Source organism: Electrona antarctica, assembly GCF_951216825.1.
Source record: "Electrona antarctica genome assembly, chromosome: 23".
NCBI classification, from domain to species: domain Eukaryota; kingdom Metazoa; phylum Chordata; class Actinopteri; order Myctophiformes; family Myctophidae; genus Electrona; species Electrona antarctica.
This window is the reverse complement of record NC_136804.1, coordinates 26,424,515-26,438,022: the sequence shown is the minus strand read 5'-3', so window position 1 is coordinate 26,438,022 and position 13,508 is coordinate 26,424,515. Positions and strand designations below refer to the sequence as shown.

The 13,508-nt window shown below is 44.3% G+C and overlaps 1 protein-coding gene across 6 annotated transcripts in view; it reads right to left on the bottom strand.

Annotated features, from left to right (window-relative positions):
- Positions 1-597: 597 nt before the first annotated feature.
- Positions 598-13,508, bottom strand: part of gata3 (GATA binding protein 3) — a 16,844-nt gene continuing 3,933 nt past the window's right edge. The window contains exons 1-6 of one of the 6 annotated variants that reach the window (XM_079494336.1): positions 11,555-12,067; positions 11,041-11,403; positions 9,379-9,876; positions 6,358-6,608; positions 4,417-4,542; positions 598-1,428 (exon numbers count right to left, since the gene is read on the bottom strand). In XM_079494336.1, coding sequence (XP_079350462.1) covers positions 1,150-1,428; positions 4,417-4,542; positions 6,358-6,608; positions 9,379-9,876; positions 11,041-11,275 — 1,389 coding nt within the window. In that variant the 5' untranslated portion in view covers positions 11,276-11,403; positions 11,555-12,067 and the 3' untranslated portion in view covers positions 598-1,149. Of the gene's footprint in view, positions 1,429-4,416; positions 4,543-6,357; positions 6,609-9,378; positions 9,877-11,040; positions 12,068-13,508 lie in introns of those variants that run through there. The other 5 variants (XM_079494337.1, XM_079494340.1, XM_079494341.1 and 2 more) reach the window with 5 other exon arrangements.

Genomic DNA, 13,508 nt, shown 5'->3' with positions numbered 1-13,508 from the left:
AAAAACAAAATGCCTGCCAGTCAGAGCCATAGACTTTCTGCAAGCTTAATGCATCAAACACAATTCCAGCAGGCAAAAGAAACAGAGTCCTGCCCTTTTCTCAGTCCTTTCCTCCTCCTTTCACCTCCTCCCTCGTATGTCCGATGGGATGCGGGGGTCTCCTGTTCCTCTTTAACCCTCCGCTGGTGGCAGTCTCTCCTCGCACCTCCTTCTCGTACCCTTCTCATAGTCATTAGCTGCCCCGAGGGGGGCATTTTTCCTTTCTTTTTTTCTTTTTTCCTTTTTTTTTTATCGTTTCGCACTTAATTAAAAAGTCTTCATTAGATGTACTGTATTTCATACAATTTGTACAAATATATTCAAAGTTTGTCTCCTCTCTTCTTGTTGCAGTGGAGCGGACCGAGTTCAGGGAAGTGTGTGGTGGGGGTTTCCCTGTTACACAGGTGCACGTTGGAGAGAAGCGGGGCTAGGACACGGGGTGTGGACATCATAAAAGTAAGCTTTTTTTTAATACATCTGTTTTATAATATTTCTGTGTGTGTGTGTGACGTGTGTGTGTGTGTGTGTGTGTGTGTGTGTGTGTGTGTGTGTGTGTGTGTGTGTGCGCGCGTCTGCGTGTGCGTGTGTGTGTGTGTACGTTGTAAAAAATGGCTTTTTGTATTTTGTACACAAATGGAGTTCCGTATTGTGGGATATGGGCTGGGAGGTATGTGGTGGAAAGCTTGGGAGAGCATGAACTCTCCTCTGTCCGTCGTCGGCTGGTCAGAGAAAAATAAAATAAAAAATATCTTTCCGCGCCCCACCCCCCTTCCCCCCCCCAGAAAACAAGTCAGTATATGCAAAGCAATCATATCGCAGAGGTATGCTTTGATATTTTCATTTTTATAAAAATAAGATAAGAACTGAAGACAATGGAACCCCCTCGCACCGAGGTCAGATCATATAGAGGCGGCTTGGTGGCGAGTCAGCAGAGCTTAGTTTTGTGCCAAGGAGCAGTCTGTTGGTCTTTTTCAAGATACGGAAGCGGGTCACAGCAGAGGTACCAAGGGGCGTGGTTAATGGGGGGGGGGGGGGGGGGGGGTTGATGGTGGTTGGGGGCGGGGGTTCTGAGGAACATGGGGCAGCGGGTGGGGTGGTGGGTTTTGGGGTCTAGCCCATGGCAGAGACCATACTGGATGGGTGATGGGGGGCAAAGGAGGAAGGGTGCATGGGCGTTGGGGTAGACAGCATGTGGCCGGAGTGTGAAAATGGGGGGAAGGAAGACATGTGACGAGAGAGGGCTGCCGGGCTGAAGCTGCTCTTGTCCATCAGACTCTTGGAGAAGTCGTCCATGTTGTCGTGGGACTTTTTGCTCTTCTTGGACTTGCTGGACATCTTCCTGTTCCTCGTCTGGATGCCCTCCTTCTTCATGGTCAAAGGTCGGTTGATCTGGGAGAAAGCAGACGGCCGAGGGATTAGTTATAGTGCCGCACAAAACTTGGTCCACGAATGAGAACAACAATTATTCAACATTGTTCATAATTAAAGAATAACTGTAATAAAGCAACACAAAAAATAACAACATTTAAAAAAAGAAAAAAAACAATCATGAACAGGGACACTGATCTCTTTTATTTTGTTAAGAGACAAATTGGGGTTTTGAGGAGACATAATTACATGTAATGGAGTCCCATTATGGAACAGATCGGCCTGTCCCATTGTGAAAAAGAGTTTGTGTGTGTGTGTGTGTGTGTGTGTGTGTGTGTGTGTGTGTGTGTGTGTGTGTGTGTGTGTGTGTGTGTGTGTGTGTGTGTGTGTGTGTGTGTGTGTGTGTGTGCGCGTGCGTGCGTGCGTGCGTGCGTGCGTGCGTGCGTGCGTGCGTGCGTGCATGTATGTACTACTGTATGTATGTATGTATGTATGTATATGCGTTGGGGTGAGCCCGCATTCGTGTGGATTTAAATTCTGATTCCTTTAAGCTGGACTGGATCTGAGACAATGGACGTGCCAGAAAGAGAATGGAAGAGAGAGAGAGACAGAGAGACAGAGAGAGACAGAGGGAGACAAACACACAGGCAGACAGAGAGAGGTAGAGAGAGAGAGAGAGAGAGAGAGAGAGAGAGAGAGAGAGAGAGAGAGAGAGAGAGAGGGAAGACAGAAAGAATGTGTGTAAAAGAGGGACAAGGAAGGTTCTGGCAGAGAGCGTGTAACCAGTCGACCACAGAGACACATGGCCGTGACCACAGCCAACACCAGGGCCAAGTCCTCCCCTCCACCCTCCATCTCAGCTGCATGGACATCTCCTGGCCAAAATGGCCCCAGCTGCCATATTCCGGCATAGGTTTAGCCGGGAATGAGAGCCGGATGATGGAATTCCGGCTCTAGGCAGGATTATGACAGGGAGGTGGATGAGGCCGACTGGCTTCCTGATCTTTTTGAGCAGTTTCTTCCCGGGGAAATGGGAACAGGGATTTCTTCTTCACTTGTGCACCGTCTGAGACATTGGCATTTTCTTTTTTGCTTTTTTTTTTTTTGCTGACTCTTTAAGCAGAGTGGCCTAGATGATTAGCAGAGGGCGGAGAACGGTGAAACCCATGATGTGGTTTCAGTCTCTAAGATGTGGCTACATGTTAAGGGGCTGTATATGTGTCTTCCTTCCAGAAGAAAGGTGCAATATACGCCCATGCTACTAACTAGTCACGCTGCTACGCTTTGATGGTGAGATGTCTGTCATCTCTTGCGTCAGTCCCTTACTTGTGGCCTGTGCTCGGCCACCTTTCTGAATCTGAGGCATCAAAGAAAAGCTCAGCCATGCAGTGTATTTCGAGTCAATGGCCACCACAGAATAATATACACATCCGCTCTTCCCTGGACCAGGGGCTGACCACCTGAAACCTCAGTGCACTATACAAGGCTGACCACACTCTCTGTCTGATTCTAAAGAAATCAAAGGTGAGGAGAGATCATTTCACACATGGTGAGAAAAGCCTGCTGTGTGCACAACCGGTCTCTGCTTTGGGTGTCAACAAGGCCTTGTGTTTTTGTGGCAACTTTTCTGTTTTCACAGGCCTCTTATCAGAGCCAGTGGTTGTGGAAAACAACAGATTGCTACCATCAGGTGTTATGTACAGAGACTCCATGGACATCCTGCACATCCAGAGCTCAAGTGTGCCAGGCAGAGGGGACTCATAAATTCTCCATGAAGAATGTGGAATTTGTTTCAAAGGGAGCAAACCCCAACAGAAGTCTGGATTTACCAAAACAAACTAATTTTGCAATTACGCCAAGGTCGAGGTCAGTTCAAATGCTAATATGTAACTTGGAAATATTATTCTTTTCTCCCTATAACCCTGGTCTGCATCGGACTCTCCAGTCTCCAACAACCCGATGCCAAGAGCAACATGGGAAAATGATTTAACAGGGAGCACTTGCGTGACTAGCGGGGGAGCAAAGCGGGATACTCTTCCCATTACACACTAGGATATGGGATAAAGGCTACCGTTATCTGATTAGGTCTGAGAGGCAATGTTGCCTCTTTCTCGATGAAGGGAAATTAATATGACATCTGGTGTTGTCACTATATAACAAAACGATTTAAAAATATATATATCTATATTATCAATATTATTATTAATACTCAACAGTTACAATAGCTGTGTCAAAAGTGACAGGTCTGTGCAGAGAGCTCTGTAAGGCAGAGAGACATGGGGAGAGAATGTGGGGTGGAGAGAGAGAGAGAGAGAGAGAGAGAGAGAGAGAGAGATGAGTCCCAGGGGGTTCTCAGATTGAGGATGTGAAATGATGTGGTGAGGCATAACCATGCGTGTGCCCCAAAACGAATCAGACAGGATTGGTGGTCAGAGAGGGACTCCAATCCAACTCCCTTGCGCAGACGGAAACCAAAAAGGCCTGAAATAAAAATCGGCCTGGAAATTAATCGAATTTTAATTAAACCCCTTCTTTAATATTCAAAAGCCAAGCTGCAGGCTCAATTCGGGGCTCTTATACGTTTTAGATTCATACTTACTGCCAATAAATCATATTAATTCTGCAGTATTTGTTATCGCTGTAGCCCCGAAAGTCTCTGTGGGGACAGCCGGAGATAAATATTCACACTGTGTGTGTGTGTGTGTGTGTGTGTGTGTGTGTGTGTGTGTGTGTGTGTGTGCGTGTGCGTGTGCGTGTGTGTGCGTGTGCGTGTGCGTGTGCATGTGTGTGTGCGTGTGTGTGTGTGTGCGTGCACGCTCGTGCATGGGGGGGATGTAGTCATGTAGATCAGTGAAGAGGGAAATAGTAGTAGGCCACAGAAAATAAATGTTTGAGAAGAGAAGGGGGTGTGGTGCAGGGGTGTGATAGAAGAAAAAATGAAAATGGAAAGCATGCTTAGATAAGTTAGTAGATATCTTACTATAATGTATAGGCAGCTGTATTGCTTACATTGTGCAGTTTGAAGTACAGGCCACATGCGTTACACACGGGGTCCCCGTTCGCATTTCTCCGCCAAAGCGTCGTCGTGGTCGTTTGACAGTTTGCACACGACGTCCCTGCCCGCCGCGCCGCGGACTGTAAACACAGAGGACAGAATGGATTTAGATCACATGACCGTTTATGCACGCTGTGAAAAATTGCAAACATAATATACCCCCAAAAAAACCCTCTTGATGTCGACTCAAAGGAATTCTATTGGCATTTTTGCAAAGCTGAAAATAGTTTAAAAATAAAGACAGAAATTCCAAAACATATAGCAGCCCTAGACTTGAAGCTAAAAATAGCGGTCATGCACATACCTCCTGAAGAATAAATATTTACAGAAGACGTAAAAGCAGTTCCTTGCAATGGGAGCTATTATATCTGATTAAAATTCCCTTCAAATATATGAGTAACAGTATAGTGTTTGTGCCAGGAAGGCTTGCTTAAAGACAGCCTCAGATTGTGGCTGCAATTAAAATGAAACAGTGAAATGAGAGGCATATAGCCTTAAAGAATGTAGGCAACTTTAGGCCTATATAGTCTTAAGACAAATGTCTTGTTTTAGGTAAATCTAGCCTATAGGACAGGATCGCGGTTCTAAATGACGTGGCAGTGGTCATATCTGAAGAGAAACAATAATTAGCAATAATTAATTTGATCTGATATGCCAGTTAACCAACACAATCAAAAAACGGGGGGACAGCATTACCCCCATTTTGGTGGGGGGGAAATATACACAGACACGGTGAAAGTCTCTGTCTTCTTCGTATGGATTTATCTGCCTGCCTCAGACTCCGTTTTGCTGGATGGCTTGACATTGATGTTATAATCTCTTAAAAAAACAATCAATAGACAGGTGACCGCAAAGGACACACTGCGTAAACGGACTAGCCTACACTAGCCTATCTGTCGGAGAGATTTCCAATTATCCACATCTGGTGGCCTAATAACCCCTGGCCCTGTGTGGCTTGAATAAAGTAGGCTATATAGGCCTATATATACTAGGCTGGAGTACTGCCTTATTTTGTCTAATGGAGCTCGCCCATCCAATCCAAATTACTGTTTCCCTGGCTGGATTCATTTTTATTTCCACGTTTAGAAATATATCCAATCCATCGTTCTAGGTTTTTTTCCCCTCCAATATTCTGCAGAGATTATTCTACACTAAACAATCTCAAGTCGTGACTTTTGTGTGCCCCGGGTCGCCCCTCTCTCGCCGAGTCGGACTCCGCTCCCTTAATGTTTAGACTGGGGAAGCGGGCTGTGTTGTTAAAAGCGACTTATCTGCGCTGCTCAGATATCCGGCAGCTTTTTCCTGGGAAGTCGGGTTTTCACATTAGAGCGAGGGGAGAGTACGGGGCTAGCCCCAGAGCACATGCAGCTAAAATAGCAGCCCACGACACTATAACGCTTCGCTGGCCTCGAAACTTTTCCCTCGTCCGCAAGCCTATAGTCAGGGGAAGTCCTATATGGATCTCGTCGAAGAACGAACATGCCGTTCGGGGCTTCCCCGTTAACTTAAACCACAGAACACAACCGCAAGAAAGAACTGCAAAAAAAAACATGGAGCCCAACTTGAATGTTTAAAATGAATGAGAATGTCACTTTTATGCCATGCGCGCTTTTATTGGGCCTATATCATGTAGGCCTATGGCTTGTATAACCTACTGCACTCCTGTCCTCTCTCACATTTAAAGTAGGCTACTATTTTAGGTTAGTTAGGTTTTGAGTTAATGGAGAGACCAAAAAACGGCTCCACAAAGCATGGGATACAAGGTCCATGGTTCAAATGTTCAAATATAATTAATTATGGGTATATCAACGAAAACTGAAGCAAAAAAAAATATGACATCGTCATTCATTAAATCAATAAGTGTGCAGTTTGCTATGGTATCTGAAAACAGAGACCTGCACTTGTCGAGTCAATTTCCTGCAGCTAATACTTCTTCCTGGATAGAAAAAAAGAGAGAGAGAAACGGAAGCGTCATCAATACAAACATGGCAAGAACATACCAGTCGTCGCTTGGGTTTGATGAGTGGGCGATTCTGCCCGTTCATCTTGTGATAGAGTCCGCAGGCGTTACACAAATAGTGACCCGTGCCATCCCGCCTCCACAGCGGGGTCGATGTGGCTCCACAGTTTACGCACTCTCTACCTTCTGCAAGACCAAGCAGTACAGACAGAGATAGAAACACAGATAAAAGGATAGAGAGAGATAGAAACAGAGAGAAGCGAGAAATAAGAGAGAAAAGAGAGAGCGAGAGAGACAGAGAGAGCGCCGAGATCAGTTGGTCCCTAAACCTCAAAAAAGTAACATTATAAAGCTACCTTAGATGCATTATTATTAGGCCTAGTAAAGGCCAAATCCACGCCAAGAATGGAAAAGGTTAGTAAAACAAAACATCACCGATATACAGTGTAGGGCTGTGTTATCCATTTTAAATCGTGCAAAATTACATTACATTGGTCTAAAATCATAATTATCATCATCATCGTGTGCGTATATAGCATGTAATTGTTTAGCCTATTACAATAACACACATGCACGCGCACGCACGCACACACACACACACACACACACACACACACACACACACACACACACACACACGCACGCACACACCACATGGGTTTTAGTGTTGCTGAATTCCATTTAACAACCAAAAGTCATTCTGAATTATACTGCAAATGCATTTCCTAAAATATAATTGCAGGCTATCATGCATGCATCAGCCTATAGGAAATACATAGACCTTCTTTCTTTCATCACCACAACCTCTTCTTTAACTAAATTGCATAATACAACTATATATAATAGCAAAAACAATAGGCATATAATAGTCTAATAATAATAATAGTAGTAGTAGTAGTAGTAGTAGTAGGCCTAGTAGTAGTAGTAGTAGTACAAATAATATCACAATATTTTGTTTTTTTTATAGAACAAATTCCTTAGTTTAGGCCGACTTGTGTTTTTGGAAATAATGAACATGAAGCGTGTTGTGTTTGACTGACACTATAGTGACACCGACAGGTGAGAGGCGCATTCACAGTTTCGCCAGAGTGGGTCTATATGTTTCTTTCTCCGGGCCTGTGCTGTGCTGTACTGTGCGCGGCCTCTGGACCCGAGCAGGGCAGCACGGTTATTTGAAAGCATTTAGACGCGCCATCATGTAAGATCATGTAGAGAGGAGCTTTTGGTGCAGCAGCGCCTATAGTCTTTGCATTTTTACTTCCCCGTTTTGACAGAAACTGCTTGACTTCAGAGAGAGAGACGCGTCACTTCTGGTTTTGTTATGTTATATTAGACAGACTCACACACACACACACACACACAGGGACATCGACAACTGTGTGAATCAGTGTGTGCGCGCGCGCGCGTGTGTGTGTGTGCGTGCGTGAGCGCGCGCGATTTGGTAAGGAATAGGAAAGGGGAAAGGGGATTTTAGGATAACACAATCAATGTGTCTGCATGCTAACCTTTTTAATAATAAAACATCAGTTGACACACACACACACACACACACACACACACACACACACACACACACACACACACACACACACTGCACTGATGACCTCATTAGAAGGGGAGCCCCTTAAAGTCTTGGAATATCTCTAAACGCACATTATCACATTATCCTCGAATTAAAAATCATTATTTACATTAATGGGCAAACGTATGATTCTGAATAATAAACCAGATGATATGCATCAAGAAGTAATCCACTGTTTTCTATAGCCTACCCACTTTCAAAGCCGTGCATGTGGCACTGATATTAATCTCATTACAGATAACTGGTTTTGCAGTAAGTGCCACAATAACCTTAAAAAAATAATTACCCTTCGAATTGGGATATCTCTCCCCCTCTGCGCCCTCTCGCTCTCTCTCTCTCTCTCTCTCTCTCTCTCTCTCTCTCTCTCTCTCTCTCTCTCTCTCTCTCTCTCTCTCTCTCTCTCTCTCTCTCTCTCTCAATAGTGCACTCTGCCACGGCGCGAGGGCTCACTCGTTATTCCCTATGAATGCACAACCAGCATCCGGACCTTCTATCTAGTTACTGGCGCTGAGTAAACAATGCAACTGTCGCGTGCACCAGTCTGACAGTAATGGGATTATCTTAAACATATAGACGGGACAGAGACAGCCATGCAGGCACGGAGCTGACCCCCCCCCCCCCCCCCCCTTCCACCCCCCCCTCTCTCTATCTCTCTGCTCTCAAACCTAGAAAAGTGAGGGTGGAAAAAGCTTGCCCTCAAATAAGCTGACAACTATAAAACTCGTTACTGATTTAATTTGGTAGAATTTAATGGATTTATCCTGTCCATCCTGGACATAATTGGCTATAGAGTCAGTGGAATTGTTTTGCGTGTTTGGAGAAAATAAACAAAAATAAACTGTGTGTGTGTGTGTGTGTGTGTGTGTGTGTGTGTGTGTGTGTGTGTGTGTGTGTGTGTGTGTGTGTGCGTGTGCGTGTGTGTGTGTGTGTGTGTGTGTGTGTGTGTGTGTGTACAGCTATATATTTAGATATCTGTTGTTTAACTTAATTAAATAATTCCTCTTTGAAATAGATCTGATTACATATTACTTCAAATTTAATTTAATTTGTGTTATTTGGTTGTTTTTGTAATTATTAAAATCATTATTGCTATTGTTGTTATTATTATATATTCAGCCATTTTATTTAGAACCCTCTAATTAATCAGCGGATCAAATGAAAGTCCTTTGAAGCACTATCTGAGGGCTGATCGGCGTGACCTTATTGCGCGAAAGATAAAGAAGAGGTTGTTTTCATGAGAAGAATGAACGAATCGGGCACGGTGCAGCATCAGGACATTATTGAGACTATCAAAAAAAATCATGACTATCATTAAAGACTGCAATATCGGGCATAATGTTATATAGATCAAATGGTAATAAAGCGCACGCCTACCTGAACATGACCTTGTTTTTGGTCTGGTTTTGGAACCATAACTAGAAGATGACCCACCTATCAGGCTACTTGGTGGGAAGAGGCCTGGCCCGTATTCTGGGACATATTGTGGGTATGTGGCGATGGGGTGGTGGTGGGAGGACCCTCCGATTGACGCCATGCTCCGGCTGTGAGACTCCAGTTTCATACTTTCGGCCAGGGTCACCTGGTACTTTATGCACTCTTTGTCCTCCTGGCGCACGTTGCCGTTGGAGCCGGAGATGCCCGGGTCCGGGGACACGTCTTTCGGAGGGGTCGGGGGAAACGTGAAGAGGTGCGGACTGGAGTGGCCCGTGGACGAGGCCGACGGGTAGACGGACAGGCTGGCCGGGGAGCCGTGGTGCAGCGGGTTTTTGGGGAAAGGGCTGAGGTTCCAGGGAGAAGTGCTGTGGTGCGACTTTGCCCCTTCCAGCCATGGCAAAGAGCTGTGGAGCAGCGAGGGACGACACACCTGGCTACCTGTGTCGCAACATAAACATAGAAAACATGACAACGCGGTCTTATTCTCTCCATTATCTATACAGGACAAGTCATCATGTTATTATTTCCACCATGCACAAAACATGCATGCACAGATTAATGGCGACTTCGTTTCAGGCCTGAAAGGACACGGTTAGATATTAGATTTTAGCACATCTTTTTTTTAGCAATTTTTGGACACATTTTGTGAGTGATGTCAGCTTTCGCGCTATGCTTCTCTTTAATCCACAATTAACTGTTTTGTAGATATGGGTCTATTTGTTTTTTTAGACTTGCATGCATAAGTTAGATATGATATTTATTTTATTATTTTAAACATAAATAATGGCCTATAGCTAACGCAGATAGAACGCATCAGTGTGATGAAGGAACACACAACCACAGTGCACGCTTATGTTAAAACAGATCATATTGTTCATTAAAATGTAGAGAAACGCATTGACGTTATGCTCTCTAAACCCCATCGAATTTCAGAAAGCGAGTTGTGAACGACTATTCAGGAAGTCGGCGACAGACTATACCAACATTATATTGGAGAAATATTACTCCACAAATACACAGTGTTTATGCACATGCATGGATGGCATGTAGGCCCCAATTATAATACAAACATTTGCATGCGGTCAGAAATGCAGGCCTGAGCGTGTTGACAACACTCTCCAAAATAATGTTTGCAACCTATTTGCCAACAAATAGTCTACATTATTTATTCAGAACTAAATATTAACGCAGGTTTTTGAAAAGTAAAACAAAAATAAAACATGGCTATAAATAATTCCGAAAGATTATAAAGGAATTATTCACTTGTCACTGTCTGGTTATTTCTCGCCGCGATAGGCCTGCATCAGACGGTGTCAATTGATGATATTACAACATAGCCTACTTGAAAGAAACCAAAGAGGTAAGCCACACACGGCATGGTTTCACAACTCTCTCTAACTCATATTTTAGGACAAAGGCATCTAAGGCCATAATCGAAACCTCATTTTCTCGTTAAATAATTCAAAACATCACGAAATCACGATCATTGCAGAATATAAATTCAGTGCTGTCTGGAGCACTGCAGACCAAAACGCATCCATCTTGTAGGCTATATAGACCCAAAATAAAACGTCCCTTCTTGAACATGAAATAAATACTTACTGTGTGGAGGAGGTGGATACCTCTGGACGGCTCGGACTGAGTTCCCATAGTATGGAGAGACGTGGTTCCCCTGTCCATCGATATTAAACAGTACATCCACATCGTCAGTGAGGGGATACTGCGAAGGGTCCATGTACGAGTGGCCCAGCCCCGGGTGGTGCGAGCCGGGATGCTGCTCGTTCAACACCGCGGGGTGATGGCTCATCCACCGTGGCTGATCCGCACTTACTTCCATTGCTTTTTTTTAGCAAGTGTTCACGCACACCGGAGTAAACCGATACACGTTCAAGTCGGAGGAAATAATCTGTCCAAAATCCTTTTTATTTAGGTAAATCCACTGGTTCCGCTGTTGCTTTCGAACACCTGGAAGCAAAGAGAGCAATTTTAATGTTTTATTTGCCGGTGCAGATGGATATTCTCAAAAAGTGTTCAAAAGCAGGTGGGCAGGAATTCAAATTCACGAGAATTAGCCCGGCAAAAATAGCTGAACGAGACATTTAAACACGAAACATACCCCTACATTACAAATGTAACAGATGTGGTTGTCATATATAGTTCCAAATTCGTATCCAGTCCCACGGGGAGTTCCCGAACTTCTTCCACTCGAAATTGCGATTATTAAGCCGACTCAACAAGTTGTTGAGGTATCTATATGCTATACGCAAGCTTGTTTGCAAGTAGATGGCTTAGAGCACACTGACTAGCACCGAAGTTAAACTCTGTGATCAAATCTCTGTTTGTGCGCAGTGGCAGCCCTCTCCATTTACTCAGCTCCTCTCTCTCTCTCTCTCTCTCTCTCTCTCTCTCGTTCTCTCTCTCGCTCTCTCTCTCTCTCTCGCTCTCTCTCTCTCCGTCCGCCTGTGTCGCTCTTGCGCACTCGTTCTAAACTCTACCTTTTTTCTTTCTATTTTTTTCCTTTTTTCTCTCCTTTTTTTTTTTTTTTTTTTTTTTTTACAGTGAAGGCATTCTTTCAGGATGGCGCCAGGCAGCTCAATGCTTGCAGACAGCTGTGGCGCGACGCAACTTAAGGAGGGTCTGTCAGTGTCATCAGTATAGGGGAGGGGCCTGTACTAATTGAATAACGCGGGCCAGGAGAGATGTAGCAAGAGCTGCTGCTGTAATATAATATCATATTTTGAAGTGACCCTGCAAACATATTATACCATAAAATATATACCGGTATAGGCTATTGATATCAATAAAAAGATAATGTGAGATACACACACACACACACACACACACACACACACACACACACACACACACACACACACACACACACACACACACACACACACACACACACACACACACACGTATATGCTAGTGGAGCATGCAATCACAACAAAATCAAAAAGAAAAAAAACAACATGGTCGACAAATTTATATAATTTATATATAATGGCCATCTTGTTTAAGTATTTACAGTATATATCTGAATTTGGGCAACACATTTCCAACCCCTCTTGCACTTAATCTGCTGCCTACCAGAGAAAGAAAGGAGGAGAAAAAAAGCCCCCCCCAAAAAAACAGGCTGCTGGCTGCAACAGAGCCTGTTGCTCGGGGCCAATGGCAGGTTGCGGGCCGTTCACGCTCTTAAAATTGTGACAGTGCGTCCTCTCGCGGTGACAGGCACATTATTCTAATGGCAAATCCAAATTGAGCCGATTTTCTCACCGTGAAGCAGGCATGGACAACTAAGGAGGACGCGCCTGGAAGACTGAGCTATATAGCTTATAGTCTGGGGGGAAAAGAAAAAAAAAGCTTCTAATGTAGACTATTACAGGCCGTCAGTTAACTTACCAGTATATCCATGATCTACCTCTATATCCACTCCACCAACTTAAGATAGACAGGCAACAAAGGGCCATGTCATTATTTATTCAAAGCAGTGCATTAAAAGAAACACGATAGGCCACATGATGGAATGATTTACATGACCGATGCCTTTCAACGTTTCCTCTTATTTAAAAACATCCATAAGTGGCTCCATGACACACATATAGCCTATATACAGTACAGTAATAATAATAATTCCTAATAGCTATACAAGGTCAGACATGTTGCCGTGCAGTATTCCACTTGATTGCAGGACAAAAGGGGTCTGGCCCTTGGGGAAGTATTTTGTGTCTATAATTCCCAGTTCGGTTACTCCATATATACTTTCAGATTGGCAGCAAGTAATAGTAGAGGGGGGGGGGGGTGTCTCCGAGCTGCAGTGCAAGACACGGGTAGCCTCGGCGACGCCACTGGATGTGACGTCATCGTGGAGTAAACGGGCAGGAAATTAATATGTTCAATGAGCATGAAGAGGGAGCTGCAGACGAGCTTTGCTGCCACCAGTGGACACGTGACGGACTTCTGCCATCATGTTATCATCACGATTATGACCTAATGGATGTATAATAATAGGCTAAAGGGAAGGGTATGCCTATAGATTTACTCCAGATGCAGGATGGCTAAAATGC